At 38.2% G+C, this 18,211-nt stretch overlaps 1 protein-coding gene across 6 annotated transcripts in view; it reads left to right on the top strand.

Moving 5' to 3' along the window:
• The window catches only part of SH3TC2 (SH3 domain and tetratricopeptide repeats 2), a 54,713-nt gene that overhangs the window by 7,402 nt on the left and 29,100 nt on the right, over window positions 1-18,211 (top strand). For 2 of the 6 annotated variants that reach the window (XM_053462338.1, XM_053462343.1), the window contains exons 2-4: window positions 7,579-7,704; window positions 11,087-11,182; window positions 14,190-14,317. In XM_053462338.1, coding sequence (XP_053318313.1) covers window positions 7,579-7,704; window positions 11,087-11,182; window positions 14,190-14,317 — 350 coding nt within the window. Of the gene's footprint in view, window positions 1-4,025; window positions 4,224-7,328; window positions 7,468-7,578; window positions 7,705-11,086; window positions 11,183-14,189; window positions 14,318-18,211 lie in introns of those variants that run through there. The other 4 variants (XM_053462339.1, XM_053462342.1, XM_053462340.1 and 1 more) reach the window with 3 other exon arrangements.

The raw sequence follows: 18,211 nt of genomic DNA, 5'->3' as shown, positions 1-18,211 counted from the left end.
GTGTAAAGCCTTTCAGGGGAGAGGTCAATTTTAAGTAACTTAACCTGCCATAAAAATTAACTTTGTTCTGGTGGACAAAGTTACACTCATAGTATTGCACCACAAAATAGTGTAGAATGTAAATGCACCCCTTTGCTGTCTATGCTCATAGCTATGCACTCCAGAAGCAGTAGGTATCCCAGTGACATATCACACATGCCTTTGAAAGTATTAGTACCATCTAGAGATGACAGGTCTGCTTTAAATAGAGAAAAGTTATGTGTATATTGTATTGAGGGCTATTTCTACCGCAGAGCTGGGTACATGTTTCACTTGTAATAGAGGAATATCCACGCAGTTGAACTGGGGTCAGTATATAGCAAGTAAGTGCATATCTACTCCACAGTCAGTATAAAAGTACTTTACAACTCTGTTATTCTAGAGCCATGTGCAGAACCAGGACTAGGTTTATGTTGTCCTAGTAATCAAACCAAGTCTCTGATGTCCTACTCGTGCATGCACCTGAGCGAACTTGTGGGTTCCTGCTAGCTTTATGGCTCAGGCACCTGACAAGCCCCTTGCGTAGTAGCGATAGCTTCTTCTGGATGTGTTTATTAATGTGTATGGTAGTGCTAGGCTTGAGCTAGATGTTTGGCTTTTGGCAGGGAACCAGCCATAAGAGTGGACAGTCCGCATGATGATCTTCTAGCTGCACACCTGTGTCTGATGAGGCTTGCTTGCCTCGGTTAATAGATTTAGGCTTAGATCTGAGTGCAGCTTAGATTGTGCCACAACTTTTCCTGCCTTCTCATCTATGTATGTATTGTCTGTAACTTTTGTCCTTAATGTTCTGGATCGTTTTCTCGGTTTTACATTACAAAAGCTATCAGAAGATAAGTCCACATGTAGGTAGCAGAAGGCCTAGTTGCAGATCTGATAGCAGTAATAGCATGGTATAAAAGAAACAATCAGTGCACGATATCTATTTCATCTTTTGATAATTCAGAGGGAAAATTAAATAAATAAGTGGCATTAGTTTAAGTTTATTAGTTTAAGGTCATTTTATTCCCCATTGTAGCTTTTTATGGCCATATATATAGGCATAGACCAGCTAAGCCTAAAATGTGTCCAGTACTGTCATTAAGCTGGTAGAGCTACTACATGACTTTTTTTGTCACACTGTGTGATGTCATTTGTTTTTGACTCTCTTTCACTATTTCTCCAGCAACCCTCTTTATTTGTTTATATTTTAAATATGTTGCTACAAACCATTTATACCGTAACAGTAACACTACACAGAAAACAAATACAGTATTTCCTTAGCTTTCTATGGAAACTTAAGTCACTCTTAAAGTGCTAGATGTTAAAGTAATGCATTAATTACAGCCTGTACAAGAGCAGGAATTAGAACAGTATCATTATAATTATTGCACTTTACTTATAGAGCACCAGCACATTCCGTGGCCCTATTACGGTAAGGGGACAAATACATGTTTACCAATCATGTGTTATGTGTGCTATCTCAGACGTGAATTTAGCGGGATGAGGCCTCTATGTAAGCATAGCATTTAATGGCAGTCATGCGGGCATCCTGGTAGTGACAGGACAGGTATTTCATGTCACTTCTCAGCAAGCACACCTCAGCATTCAACGAGGACTGTTTTAGAGCTTACAGTAAAGAATTCACAACTCTAAGTCCCCCCCCCTTTTCAAATTTTCATTCCTTTCAACTCGGCGTCGGAAGGTTTTTTGTTGTTGTTGAACTGGTTAGGAGGAAATAAGATGTGAGATATCCCATACGTGCTGTGGGCAGTTTGTTTCTGATGTGAAATCAGCTATAAAAGACAGACACTGGGGAAAGAGAACCAATTTAGTACCTTTTCCCTTTTTTCACATTATCACATTACAGCTTGGTCTATGATCTCATACAAATTCTGTCTGCAGCTATTTTTGGAACTGCCAGATTTATATTTGAACAAAATATTTCATTTTTCATGCTATTTCCTCTCTAAAAAAGATGCACAACGGGACTTCCACAAAGAGTCTTGTCAAATGTTTTAATTACCTGTAGTAAAATGGAATGTTTATGCTGAATGAGGTATTATTTCAGGTTGCTGTCCCACCTGCTTTGAATGAAGCTCTATCATTCATACAGCTGCGTATTTCCTTAATAATGCCAGTTTTACCTTATTCGTATTTTTTTTTAGGGAAGCCTTAATGACAAAAAAGCATGACGTTATTGATGTTGACAAATACACTTTATACAACCTAGAGCTCCATTATAATGGGCAACAGAACTTTTAGGTTTTACTGGAAGGTGAAGAATGTGCGTAATTGTTTACTAAATGATAGCCTTAAGCCAGATGAAGTCAGTACAGCACTCTCAATACATTCCGCTGGATCCTGACCCTAGGTTTGAACCCAGTTGGGTAGCCAGTAGGGATATACAAAGGGACATTATGTCTATGTATGGCTAAGCTGTTGGGAGAATTACAATTCACATTAACCTCTACTGTCGCAAAATGCAGCAGGTGGCTGGTAGGCTTGAGAAAGTCTGAAAAGGCTAGAGGATCCACATCTATTTGCCTAATTTCTTTGTTTACTCATTGAAGTGTTCCAGTGGTCCTCAAAGTTCTGATTGTGTCCATTGGTGCTTTATTAACATTGTAAGAGCAATCAATAATAGAAGGGTCTCTAATGCTAATCCAAATAACTAAAAACACACAGCAAATACAGAAACTATTCAGTGCGTCATGAGAACTCTTACATCTGTGCATACCTATTTTAGTATGTTAAGAGCTTGCCAAATGACATTTATGTTGTGTGTGTGCCAAAAATATGAATCAATGTGCATGGACCAGCCTACAGCAAGTATGATGGCACTGGTGTGATACATTATAGAGCACAAGCGAAATAGGTTTTTTTGTAATGTTACAAAAATCCTAAAACAGTAAAGTTCCTTACTCCAGGGCTTGAAAAATCTCAGGAGCCGTGGCTAACTTTTTGTTCCGTGTTATCTCTGTGGATCTCTCTCTTTCTGGTTACTTAAGAATATCAAACCAACTCCTCTGGCTCCTTTTTGAGCCTTGTCTTATCCTTTTTATTAGGCTGTTAAGTACTTCTGCTCATAGGTTTAAGGCCAGGTCAGTCCTCACGGCACCAGAATATAATTACAATACGTTTTGAAAGATGACCTCCCAGCATTTATTCAAGAAGATCGTGAACATTTGGTACCAGAGTTTCCCTTGAACCAGAGCTCGTCTTTGAACTTGCTAATGCTGCAATAGGCAAAAAGAGGAAATCTGAAGGTGGGGGGACAATAAAAGGAAATACATTGTGATCTTACCTAAACACAAAACAGGAAAACAGAATATGATTATTTACTCTGTAACCAGCATCCCTGCATCCGCGAGCAAAGCTTTAAAGTTTAACTAATTGTACTGCGTATATAGCCTCATTGGCAGCTAAAGAGTTAAGTCATGTAAGCCCCTCTTGCCTTATTTCTTTAAAATAGATCTAAAAGGAGACATTCTAAGATGTTTTTCATGTATCAAAAAAAAAACTAAAATAAATTTGCACAAGATGTACTTGATACATCAAAGGCTATTTACAGCATCTACGCGGGAACTATAGAACGAATATCAGTTACATATAGAAGAAGCACAAATCAAACAGCTGAATTAATTTGCATGCTATGTGCAGAACATGTGCTATCTGTTTGACAAGAACAATATAGCCATTCTGTCCACGAGCCATGGTTTTGTACTTATGGGTTGTATTTTAAGTCTTCAGATATCGTCAGATATAGTGGAAGTGATATAGGTGACAAGTGAATCCCTTCTGTTATTATGATGAGGATAGGATTTGGTAAGCTGTATTTTTTTTTTAGGTGGGAGTAAAAAGAATGGCTCATCATTGTGAATATAGCAAGGGGAATGCTAGGAATCCATGATCAGACAGGGGGGGCAAAAAAAATGAGATTTGCACTATGCTTCTAAGGACCCCATAATGAATGTGACGCCTCCCCTTTCCACATCCCTTCAGCCATTCCCCTCCTCCAGCCCACAGATGTGTCGTGCTGTCAAAAGATGCATTGTGCTAAGGGACTGGGGACTCTGTCATACCAGAGGCATGGCACAGCCCTGCACACAGGGAACTTAATCTGCCCTGGTTTGACAGCCCCTCACGCCAAATGGGTTGCTGTATTGGGATCCCCTGGGTCAGGAAACACTGCAGATGCCCAGGTTAGTTGAGAAAGCCCAGTAAAAAAAAAGACAATGTAATGTTTTGAAATTGTTCCTTAACATACGTTTGTTTTCTAGCTACTACTGCTAGTTTTTTTTTTTTTTACTCTATAATTTGTGCCTTGTGGTTTCCACAAAATTTCTAAATCAATATGTACAACTCTACGTAGAGTTAATCACTTCCGAGCCTTGCAATTGTTTTCTGAGCTGCTAAGGGATTTAAGTGCTATACATTGGAGAGAGAGCTAAAGTCTTCTAAAGTGCTGACCTACATTATTTATTCTTCAGCCCAACAGGATATTAGACATTTACTTGCAATGATAGGCCACTTAAATGTAATAAATGCTGACTTGCAACTTTCCACTAATGACCTGTATATGCACCGTAAATATTTGTTTAAGTGATGTTAAAAAGTTAGCTGGGTACAACAATTTTGGTTTTTATTGTCATACAAATCTATGGTTGTAAACTGGATGTTACTTTAATATTTTATTTTTATTCCGTTACTGGCGATTGCTTAGAATGTTGTTTTTTTTGCGGCATTTCAATGACATTTCAAGGAATGTGCCCTGCTGCCCATAGCTAATTATTCTCTAATAGAGAGGATTATCCTATGCATTGTTTACTGCAATAGTTCACTTACTAGTCCATTGTTACATTCATAAGGAAATGATTCTGGTGTAATGTTTAAAAAACCCATCCATATCACCACTAACAGCTGACTGTCCAATCAGCAGCACTTGTCCATTGGTTGCTATGGTGATAAGTCCACTTTGGAAATGTTAGTCACTCTTTTCAGTGTCCCAGTGTTTCTGACAGAGCTACTTATGTTTATGAGAAGGGATCCTACAGACCTGTTCTGATGTGGTGGGAGTTTTGGACCAAACTCGAGAAATTCTGCCATAGTAGAACTAGTATAGGACAAACTTTGACTCGTGATGTAATAAACTATTCACATATGATGCTTGGCTTGGGAGGTCATCCAGATCATGGAAAGAATAGGGACATTGGGTCAAATTTGACTGGATGGTATGCATTTCCATGTGAACTCCCAGTACAATTTTAGTTAATACAAGTAAAGCAAATTATGGACGTCTTCCCAGTGCATGTACTCTCTGTGGATTGGCTAGACTTCCCTTTTAACTGAGGAAGATTAAGAAAATACATCCTGCAGGATACGTTTTCCATAAGCACCACCGGGTAAGGAGATATGAGGGAACTATAATATATACAGCCACTGTGTTTGTACCTTAATCTTAAAATGAATTAAAGGTTATCAGAAATGAATTTAAATTAAATATTGATTTCAATTAATTTACGTTAATTTTTAAATCAAACACCAGCAGATTCTGTACAGCTCTTACAAAAGGAGAGAATACAGAATTACTAATAACTTTAAAACTTGCAATACACAACATAAACACGTGACATAAACACGTTAAACGGTATAGAAGCAGAGGGCCCTGCTCTTTCACGCTTACGGCCTTTTACATTTCAAACTATGTTCTCATTGACCCCAGTCAAAGTTCTTTTTTCTTTATATATATATATATATATATATATACACATATATAAAAAAAAACACAACAAAGGAGCCCCAACTCATTTTAGAGCAAATGTACTAGCCATTTATATCGCTGGGTAAGCCATTCTGGCTAGAGACAAATCTGGTTCCGCTCAGATTATGACTTATATGAATAATGATAAGGTGAGCTTATTTCAGGCAGGCAATGTTTCGACACACAGGTCTTTCTCGAGGCTTGTCAAAACGTTGCCTGCGTGAAATAAACTCACTTTATCATTTGAGTGCTGAGCCTCTGCTTCTTTATTTTGGATTTATTGAAGGACTTGGTGGTATCCTGGCTTGTGCACCATCTCATTACTGAGTGCTGCATTCGAACCTTTCTTTCTGTGTATGATATGAACAATGAACCAGAGAGAAGCCAAATAATGCCCGTCACTTTTAAGAAGTATGGCTGTGGCAAAAAGAAGATTTAGACTTTTTTTTTTTTTAATTTACTTCTTGGCTCGGCTAATCCGGTTCTGGCAAGCCAAATTTTGGTTGAAATTTACGGTTTTAACTCTAGTTAAATTAAATTCCTAATTTATCTCCCCAGTGGCACTCCCTAATTAGTTGCCTGGTTTGGTTAAATCGGGCTGTCCACCTGTGGCCCTCAAGCAATGGTTGTATTATAATTATGTTGTAGCAGCAATTTCTGTACAGACCATCACTTTTGCAGGCAGCGGGTTAATGGGTTAAGGCAAATCTGAAACTGGTGACCGCTTCTTGATGAAGCACATTTTGTAGATAGAAATACCCCTATTCTATACCTTAATATTTAAGGAGACTCCACCCTTTAAAGGGAAAATACCCATAGATTGTATTCACCCGGCCTGTATTTCTGACTAGCAAATGCTTGTTTCAGCATTGACTTTTTAAAACCAGAATGTAAAAAAAATAATTGTATCTTCTCCTCATCATAAATATAGTATTTCATTGTTTTTACTGTTTTTTTTGTTTAATACTTACTAACACAGGAAACAAAAACATTTCTGACCACTTGCAGCAACATTTTGTTGCAGTGTGACACTGTGTCAATGAATGGGTTAAAATCACTCTGAAAGTGTTGTTTCACACACGAGTATCCCTTTTGTATACACATTTGGGGAAGTGAGCTTAAGATTTTCAGAAATTCCATGTTGTATTCATCACCCAAAGTAACAAAGTAACAGGAACTCAAGAGACAATCCATGTAGTGACACTGGTCTCTAGAGCGTTTTTATTCATAGAAAACCATTTCCTGAGCAATTGTTCTCTATGCATAAATATAGACAGTCGCTGACTTTCCGCAGCGATAGATCAAGAGGTTTCCAATTTGGTTTATTCTGCATCCAGACGTCCTCACCTACAGCCGGTGCGCTCAGGAATTTTACGCTTCTTTCTCTTATGTACGGATCTGGTCTAAACGTTTCTTTTAGGGGATTGTGTGCTGTTTCGTTGAGCCGAGATACATTTTCTAGACACGTTCTCCCAGCAAATAAGACTCACCTTTTTTTTTTTTCTAGACAAAGATCTCCATGGTTACTGACAACACCCCCTTATATACTTGAAATAACAGTCTTAAACAGATGAGAATTCTGACCTTCCGCGCAGATAAAAGCTGACAAAGGAAACGTTCGCAATGATTACGAATATATTTTTTTCCCATTTTTTATACATTGCTAGCATCGGAGTCATTCCAATGTAATGGCTTTTGACTACAGAATATTTTTAGCCTTAATGTGTTTGCTCGCATGCATTACTTAAAGCAGTGAATTGATTTTTTTTTTTTTTTTACATTTTTCTTTGTTTTAGTGTCTTCTATAGGTAAAGGAGCAGCAGAAAGGGCAGACCTGGGATTACTGGCCAGCTGGTCTCACTGGCAAGGCTACAATACAAACCGCAAAGAAAGATGTCTGGAAGTGTCGACAATGGCATCAGGCAAGTAGATAACAGCGACTACAAGCATGCTTTGGGTATCTAGTGGTTTAAACAGGCCATTGATAAATAATGCACGGACATGTTAATTTAAGTGGTGTAATGTGTTAGCAGGTGCAGTCTTTTTTTTTCTCTCGCATGATGTGCATTGAAAGGCTAGAATGAACACAAAGCTTGAGGAGGCTGAATGCGAATCGATGGCTTATTTTTACTTCGGGAATAGAAATCTGAGTTGGGCATGAATGCAGGTCTTCATTAGAAAGAGATGTTTAATAGAGATATCAATGCTCCCGATAATATGTGATAATCGTGATCCGTGGAAAAATAATCTCAGTACCTACAAAGCAGTTGATTTCCACTATAACTGCACTCTACCCCGTTATCCACGTGGGCAAAATGTGTGCATGAATTATGCGTTTCTTTTTTTTAACCAATGCTGTCCTGTGTTTAGAGGTGGGGGTCAGGGAAATGATAACAGGATTGTAAGAGGAATGAGCGTGTGAGCTGTACGAGGCTGTCTGCATGTATCTGCATTGTCATCCCAATACAGTATAGGACTTTGTGCGATGTATTGCATGTGGGCTTCTGCTGTGTTCAACTCCTAACATTGTTTGCAATGGAATCCAGAGCGGTGATGAGTAGATCACCACCTTGGAACGTCTGCCTCAGCTAGGACCATGAAAAACGTCTGGTCGTGCTTGGCAGATGTTTGCGTGAGCTGAATCTGAGATTGTAGGTTCTCAGATTTTTTCTTCAATTTCACAGATCTAAGATTGTAAAAAAAAAAAAAACTGACACAGAACTTGCAATCTATAGTAAACAAAGCCATCTAGTCGATACCTTTTATTGCGCCAAGATAGAAAAAAAGATGCTTTTAGGACCTCAGAGGTCTTTTCTCAATGGGATCTAAAGAGCTTTCATCTACTCTGACCCCTGGCCATAAAGAGTTCAGTTTCCAAGGTACTGATAAACTAAGAAGTTTGTATGGAGGACAATTTCGATAGAAAAAGACAAACCATAAAACACCTGACCATGTGGGAATTTGTAATCCAACATGAGATTTTACATGACTTGCATAGTATCTTGCTAACTTTTAATTATGTCCACTTCTGATGTGCTGTTTATTCTGGGATACGTGAATATTGAAAGCAGGGTGTATTTTCCACACTTTGAGAACAGATGATGCAATGGCAAGTGGAAAATCAGTCTGATTCAGAGCGGTTAGACCATGATTGTGATGATGGCAGATCTATCCTTAAGATGCTTCTGAAAACAGTCTAAGATCATTATTTTCTCTGGATTTATACAGAATGTTCTCTGAATACAGTCAAAAGAGTCACGTACTGGAGACCGTATCTCCAGAAGGATATAGATATGTTGGAGAAAGTTCAGAGAAGGGCTACTAAAATGGTTTATGGATTCCAGGATAGGAAAGATTAAAGGATTTTAACCTATATAGCCTGGAAGAAAGATGTGACAGGGGGATATGAAAGAAACATGTAAATACTCAAAGGCAATCAACATGATAAAGGAAGAGAGTTTATTTAGGAGAAATACTACAACAACAAGAACACATAGTCATAAGCTAGAGGGGCAAAGGTTTAAAGGTAACATCAGGAAATATTACTTTACAGAAAGGGTAGTGGATGCATGGAATAGCCTTCCAGCAGAAGTGGTAAATGTTAATACAGGAGTTTAAGCATAGGCATAAGGCTAAGCTAGATACAGAAAAAGGCCAGATACCAAGGAACGTATTGAGAGGTTGGGCAGACTGGATGGGTCGAATGGTTCTTATCTGCCGTCACTTTCTATGTTTCAGAGCCATATAGAACTATTTTATCTAATTCAGCAGAACGTTCCGCGGGTCCCACTGTTCAAGAACCTTAATAAATACCACAAAACCTACTTTGCCTGTAATTCTTAACTTTTCTACTTAATAGAACTCCCATTTGCAGCAAGCTTACTGCTAGTTTTCTGAGGACTATGTTTTCTTAATTTTCTATAGACTATGTTTTGTAGATATATATATTTTTTTATTTAAACATCTTTAATTCTATGACCAGCTCGGAGGTTTTCATTAAATATTTTCTGTAGCAAAATGATTTCAGAAATTAATAAATGTTTGCTATTTAATGTTTTAATGTTTAGCAATCCTATAATTAACTTAAGCTACTTGTTAGCTACTTACAATAATCACTAATTCAGGACTTGGCAGTTTCTTGACAACTCTCAGTATACTTGGTGAGCCAAGGGATAACAATAGTTAGAAATGCGAATAGCTGAATGAAGTGGTTACGCCTTATCTGTTGACTTTTTGGGTGGCTGCGTGGAGATGTTGCATATAGTTATATACTAATCACAGCACTGTGGCTCCATTTAAAGGACAGCCAGGTCATCATGTCACCCAATAATCTGGCAATTGGACCTCTCATTTATGTCACCTTTTGATATAGCCCTTTCTGGCACCTAAAGAAATTAGTCTGTTGAGAATTTAAATTCTACATAGACTTGCCCAACCCAGAACCACCAGAAAAAAGCAAAGAAAGGCTACAGAAAGCTGTGATTCCTTAGAGGTTAAAATCCCAAAACTTTATTAATCCATGAAGTTAAGAGAGTACCGACTGGTCATATGACAATCAATGGCACCTATTATTTTGAACCCGAAAGAACCACGAAAGGTACTTGACAGCCTCTTTATATTGCCATTTGATCAGATTTGCTGTATTGATGGATTAATAAATCTTCCCAGATTTTAACCCTTAATAAATCCATGACCTGATAACCATTTTGGAAATACTCTTGCTTTTCTTCCCTTGAGTCTTTTGGTTTGCAGACCCCCACCTGTGACTGTCAGATTGCAGTCCCATCTAATATGTACACCACTGATATAGAGATGGGGAGTTACACCATCACCCTGTGCTTAAAAAAAATAGGGTGTTGCACTAATGACTTGGTAAAACTTTGCTTTTGGGATGAATTAAAGAATTCACAGATTTACACATGCCACCTAAGATTGTTACAGGCCAGTGGCTGTGTTTCTTCTAATTGAGCTAACTCAAAAAGAGCTTTGCGTAGGAATGTCTGTACATTTTCAGAATCCGCACATTTCATAAAGAATAGTGTTCAAACCCCACCATTATTAGTTAAAATCAGTTTTAAGAGAAACTAACTTAAAAGTGTAGTGGGCAACTTGCGCAAGCTGCGAGAGTAGATAAGATAAAGTATATAATAATGAATAGAGTCAGTTCATTATAGTTTTGTTTTTCATTTCATTTTTTCCTGAAAATTTACTATTTTTAGTCATGGCTGCTATGTATCCTCGTAGTCACACTACATATTTTATCTGCAGTTGCATGAGACGTGTCCATGCTTTCTTTCTCCGTAGATGACCCGGAGGATTCAGAGCTTGTCTCTGTGGCTGAGGAGACCCCACTGGGGAAGGACTCTGTCTCCCTGGCAGTGGGAGAAGGATTTACCGCTGGTAATGCATGGAGTACAACCACAATGAAACATTGAGAGGTTTTACTGACTCGTATTGAGCACTGAAATCTTTCAGAATACCCAGTCATTTTAATATAGATTCATCAAGTTTTAGAGCATTATCATTATAATTTAAAAATTCTAATTATCACCAATTAAAATAATTCCCTCAATTTTGGCATTATAAATATTTTTTTCCGAAAAAAAACCATAAAAAATATACATGCATTATTTCATCTTTTTAGAATGACATTTGAAATCCTGGATATAAGATAACCTTATTGACAAATTTACTTTGGCTCTAGTAGCCAGCCGAAGAAATGTAGGAGCCAGTTTGTTTTTTAAGATGTTAGTTAGGGCTGAAGCTTTACATAGTGTTTTTTATTGGTAGTTTGAGAATATTTAAATCCAGCATGTGTATTAGATATGAGCTCCTTGCTCTTAAACGCTATCCACTCCAAATTTCCTACAATATTCCAAAACATTTGGAGGCTGGCTCCCTCACAAGTTATTTTATTTCTGCCATTCAGGGACACGGTTTGAAGATCACACACACAGGCGTGAATTATACACATACCTCACATACACATATGCACACATTGTGACACACATAAAATACGTATTATATAAATTATTAAGAGAGCATTAGCAACATGTCAAGTTCAAATCTGCTTTCAGATTCATATGAATTGCAAATGTATCGAATTTTGGTAAATTTAGCAATTTGTACAAAGCCTCAAAAACAAAGGCAGACCCCCCCCCCACGAATCAGAAGAAAACAAAAAAGCTTTGAATTTCCATCTGAAACGTGTGGGTCCACATTCACTCCCACTCTCACACTTGTTCACTTTCTCTCTCACGCTCTCTAAATGTTTCCCTGCTTTCTCTGCCAACTACTTCCACTTCTGCTTCTTCCACATCTTCTTTATCTTCTGTCTTCTCCCTTCTCTTCTCTCTTATTTCTTCAATCTGCTATCTTCTATCTTCACCTGCATCTTTGCAGACATAGCCCAGCGGGTTCCATTGCTGTGATGTCCTCCCTCGATCCTCACTTGAACTCGGGGCAATATTGCGGCAGTATGTTCTCTCCTCGATTCTGCCGCAGATGCTGTGATTTTGGCCACACTTGAACGCGGGGCAATATGGCCCATTTGTCTAATACATTTATTAAGCAGTTTCACACAATGAACCCCTCTATTACCGGACATGAGCAATTTCAGAGAATGAACCCCTCTATTACCAAATACGAGCAGTTTCACAGAATTAACCTCTCTATTGCCAGACAGGAGTCGCTTCAGAGAATTAACCCCTTTATTACACTTTTCAAACCTTCAGAAAGGTGGTAACACTACAGACACACCAGAAAGCAATTTGTAGGGTAACAACTTTGTTGCAAATAACTAATTGTTCACATTAGTATATAGTTGAACTCCTTAAACTGGTAATATGAAAATGCAGTAATTATGAGTATAAACATGTATAGCTGTAGCCCTACTTCCTGCTTGAGCACTGCCAGTGTGTAATCAAAAATGGTTTAATCTGATTACATTGCTTATGATCAAAGCAAGAGTTTACCAGCCTCATGGTGTGTTTGCAGGCCTTGAGGCCTGGAGTTCAACACCCCCAGTGAAGGGCCATATGCCTTTACCATTTTATAAGGCAATTGGTAAGACTTTGAGAAAATACTCTAAATAGGAAACGGGGCATAATAATGCCCTGAAGGCAGTGCAAGGCTCCGTACTAAGTGAGAATGTACTAAGTGAGGTAAATGGAGGCAGGTCAAGGACCCGCAGATTTAATTTAGGTATAGGTTAATATATTATATTACTAAAATATAGATTAATGGTGTTAATGCATCTGAGCTTTTTATACACCTGTTCAAGAAAAATGTGAGTGTACAGGGCCAGTATCAAACAAGTATTCTTGTATTAGAGAAGACACAGATCATGGTTTCAGTCCTAGAAATAATGGACTACAGTTACTAGGAACTTAATGTGTCCTCCAGAGATAATGCGATATTACAACCTTTGCAAAATTATGGTTAACAGTGGCTGATAACCTCGTGGCTTAGATATGCAAAAAGCCGCAATTATGTAAATTATACATCTGTTTCATGATTGTGAGGCACATTATTCTATATTAACCTGTTAAATTGTGATTTGCTTCACCCTCTTCTGAGACCCGAAGAAAGATCATTTTAACTTTTATAATGCTTATTACAAACATAGGTTTTAATTTCTAACATCATTTGTCACAAATAAGATAAACACAGTTAAACTGTAATACAGATGTCCTTTCTTGTAATGCAAAAGAAAATAAAAATGCCGCAGGTATTCAGAATTTGGCCATATTTCTTATTATATACTTTATACAAAATGTGTGCACTACTAGTATGGATGGTGATATTACTACTATTACTAAAAATACTTTTATTCTTATTATTGTGCTACAAAGCGTGGTGGTGAAATTAAATAGTACAACATATTTGTGGTTTATGGAAGGTCTTTTAGAAATAGATTGCAAGCTCTGTGGGTGGGGGTAAATACATTAAATCCAGTTTAGCAGTTCTGACTGAAATGTATATGCACAATGTAGGTATGTTGATTGCCTAAATCACATGTTCTGTTTGGAGCTTGGTTTAGTAATTGGGTGTACCCCCACTAAAGCGAACGTTTGGAGGAGAGTTAGACACTTCAGCTGCATGATGATAGAATGCTGTTTGCAAGACCAACCTCAATGAGCTTCTCCTGCATGATGTAACTGGCATACCATGTATACTTAATAGTTAAATCGGTGGAAGTTCTTAAAAATCACCTTTTTGCAGAAGCAGTCCTTTTGCAATAGAAACTTACAATCGTTTGCCTTTTATAATGTATAGTGAACTTAGTAGGTTCAAAACTGCAGGCAATCCCTCCTTAGTGAATAAACCCCTATAGTGCTTTGGGTATTATGTCTGTTCAATAAACACTGCTTGTTTCCTCTGCGCCTGCCCTTCCTGTTATTTACAGAAATCTCCCTGTCCTTCTCCATCCTGCGACGCTCCACCCAGGGCCCTAACGTCCAGCTGCAGGAGGTGGCAAGAAAAACTCTGTGGGCCCTGGAAAATGACAACAAGGAAATGCACATGCTATTTAAGGTAGGAGCTCTTCCTGTTTGCCTAGTGGGTCTGCGGGGGGTTATAATATTATTCTATTTTGACTTACTTGTGCTGATCTTTGTTAGGTCAATTCATCTAATTCATCTTTTAGTTGATTCCTCTTATAAATAATGTGAATCTGGATTATTTCTACAGCTATTCTTTTATTGATACATGAAGGCACATATTCATAAAACGTTTACATTTATTTATAGAACAATTTTTAATATTTAACAAATTATGTATGTTTGCTCTAACATATACTATATAACTGAAAGTATGTGGACAGCCCTCCTTATTATTGAGTTTAGGTTTCAGCCAGGTATGGCTAACTGGTATAACAGGTATTGCTAACAGGTGTATAAAATCAAGCATATAGGCAGCCATCTCCATGGACAAACATTGGCAGTAGAATGGGTCATACGCAAGTGACTCTAAACGTGGTCTGCCCTGCTATACTGTAAGTGCAATTATTTTGAAATGAAAGCATCTAAGATTACAACAGCTCATACATGAACCGGTTAACCATGCGCACTAAGAGCAGGGCTGCCGACTGTCGAAATGCCTAGGGAGTAAATATCAACTGCTTTCCAAACTGCTTCTAAAAGCAATATCATCATCATGGGTTTCCATGGCCAAGCGGCTGCACACAAGCAAAGGATCACTATGTGCAATGCCAAGTGTTGGCTGGAGTGGTGTAAGTCACACCGCCTCCGGAGCAGAGAAAATATGTTCTCTGGAGTAATGAATCACACCTCACTATCTGGATATTTGATGACTGAATCTATTGCGGATGCCAGCAGAACGCTATCTATTGGAATGCAGGTGTGGAGGAACTTTAGTGGCCTGCACAGAGGCCTGACCTCAACCTCATTGAACGCCGTAGAGATGAACCTCACAAATGCCTGACCTCACAAATGCTATTTTGGCTGAATGGGCACATATTCCCACAGAAACACTTCATAATCGTATGGAATGCTTTCCCAGAGGAGTGGAGGCTGTTATAGCTGCATAGAGGAGGGATTGCATATTAATGCCTGTGGTTTTGGTGTGGGACAGAAACAAGCTCATACAGGTGTGATGGTCAGGTGTCCATATACTTTTGGTAATATAGTGTATGTGCCAGAAAGAAATAAAGATTTGAAGTTAAAATATTTAATTTCAAAGTTTCTATGTACTTGTCACTGCCAAAAAAGTACTTCTCCTTTGGAGCCAAAAATCTTTCACCTACCATATTACTTCTGAAGTGGTTAAAGTTAATACAGTAAACTTTATGAGGGTAACTTTCACAGTGGCAGCTTTTAGCATAATGTTTTTTTTTTTTTTTTTAAGTATCTGTAGGTTGTACCTTTTGTTTATCAATAAGTACAATTGTGTTTGAGATATTTAGTTTGAAAGTTCTCCTGAAATAATCAGTGGCAGCCTGTGGCAGAACAATCAATGAACATTTTGTCAGGAAGCCCTATTTCTCCCTGATCGGTATTACAAAAGCTGCCTGAACCAATCACTCACAGTCAGCTACTTAACTGGGATAACTTAATGATCCTGTCATATCTAAAAAAATAGATTATGTATGTTTAGTTAATGTAGAGAGTGTAGCTTTAACATTTAGCAATTAAGAAAAATAACAGTTCTGGTTTAAGCTGTAATTTTAGATGTTATGTAAAAAGGTCTTACTTTACAGAGAGAGTGCTAGATATGTGGAATAGCCTCCTGGATGAAGTGGTAGACGTGTATACTAGACGTGTGCATTTGTATTCGGGCAAACATGAAAGCGAACACGAAGGATGCATTTTCATTGGTCAGCCCGAATACCAAACATACGAACGTGGCGGCGGCAAAACGTATACAAAGACGAAGACACACAACACGAAGAATCTTCATGTTCGTCTTCGTATACTAATCACCCTGGTCCCTTCCCCATCTAGCCTACCTTATCTGCGCAGCATCGCAGGGGTTAACGGGAAATTCGTAGGTTCGCCGTCATGAGTTAACGGACCGTGCGTGCGACTCTATTGGTCGACTGCAGGGGTCTCCTCTGGTATCAACCGATTGGTTGATGCTAGAGGAGGCCCCTGCTGGCAACCAATAAAGTCGTTCTTATGGCCCTATAACTCCTGACGACGAAGGTATGGATTTCCGCTCCCGTTAACCCCAGGGATGCTGCGCAGATAATGGGAGCCGAGATCCGTAAGTTTGCGTCAGTTGTTAAATACCCTTAACTCTTGGAGCGGTGACACAGGCCAAGTTCCCCATCAGGAGTTAAAGGGCCATGCAAGCGACTCTATTTGTCGCCTGCAGGGCCTCCTCTGGCATCAACCTTTAAAATCCTGGCGACAAAGCTGCTGCGTAGCGCGTACTGCGTTAACCCCGTAATAACCCCTTCTACAAAAATGAAGAAAAAAATGAACACGAAGGATGCACATGAATACTTGCACCAACCGAACACAGGAACGGGCGAATATGCGTGGAACACAAAGATTTTTGTCCCCACAAAGTCGAACACGAAGAGTTGGCCGGCACCCAAGTCTAGTGTATACACTATAATGTATGAGAGAGAAACTGAGAAAGACTGCATCTGAAATCAGAACTGGATGCCAGGGACTTTCTTGTAAACATGAGGCACTTAAAGACTGCAGCACCGTTAAGACTAGGAGATTAACAAAAGTCAAAACAGTTTCTAGTTGAAAGGGGAGAGGATGTAAAAGACTTTTGGCCCCTTCCAAAGTAATGTGCCGATCAAGCTCTGGTACATCAGTATAGATAAAATAAGGTATTTTACAGTGTCTAATAATTGGTATTTTGCAACACCATAAAATAAAAATGATTAACAAGGTTGTACGAGAGATGGAGATAAAAATTCCAAACTAAGTCACATGGCACGATTAGAAGGTAAAAGTCTATTTCATTGAATTGTTTGCACATGGTTGTTTGTGTAAAACTGTGGTACCTATCACACCAATTTAGCTCATGTTAAGTAATTCAGAAAGGATTTGTTTATATTTTGACGAGTTTTTGAATTAGACTTAATGTTTTGACCTGCCTCGGTCTGCTTTAAGGCTACTGACTGAGAATTATAGGACTTCTGCTAAAGAAGTGGTGGGACAATTGTCACTTGAGTAATCTAGTGTAATCTCTAGACCTGTAGTGTGGTTTACAGGCAGCATCTGCTATTTTTTTTTAATAATTTCAGGGGGAATGCCGTCCACTTAAAAGTACAGGCACTGTCAGACTATTTTTGAGAAGGTCTTCCTTACTGTCTGTAAGGGTAAAAAGTTGTGAATTCTGATGTCACTATTAGTTTGGTTCTTTATGCTGTATAGTTAAGACGGCAAGATTTTTATTCTAAAAATTCAAGTGTGAAACCTTATTTCATGTTCCTTAGCAAATGCCCTCTCTGTATATCTCATCCCCTGCTTATGCTAAAGTGTAGTAAAAGAGACAATAAGGCCAGTCATTTTAACCGTTCATACACATTTATTATCAAGTCCTTAATGCCTCTTTAGAAAAAGTCTGACATCAACATTTTCAATGTTGTTACAGACATGTAATATCAAACATTACCCCGTGCATGTTTTTTCAGATAGTTTTACCAGATACTGCAGATACTTGAAGTGTTAATATGTAACATTAAAAATGCAACATTTGCAGATTTAAAAACTTAATAGGATGTTGGAATACACAGTACATCATTAACTAACAAACTTTAAAAACATCTTGTGACTTTTGACCAGAATTTTAGCATAGTGTAGGCAGATTTTAATAGGTATTAACAATCCTTTGGCATTCTTCCATTTTTGCACAGATTCTGCTGTTCTCTGAATATTGAAATATGTCCAATACAATGTTCCCTCTAATTTTAGTAGTTTACGTGCGCTGAAATCTTATGTTGTC

Source organism: Spea bombifrons, chromosome 4 (genome assembly GCF_027358695.1).
Source record: "Spea bombifrons isolate aSpeBom1 chromosome 4, aSpeBom1.2.pri, whole genome shotgun sequence".
Taxonomy (NCBI): domain Eukaryota; kingdom Metazoa; phylum Chordata; class Amphibia; order Anura; family Pelobatidae; genus Spea; species Spea bombifrons.
The sequence above is the reverse complement of the archived record's forward strand: the minus strand, read 5'-3'. Positions and strand labels throughout refer to the sequence as shown.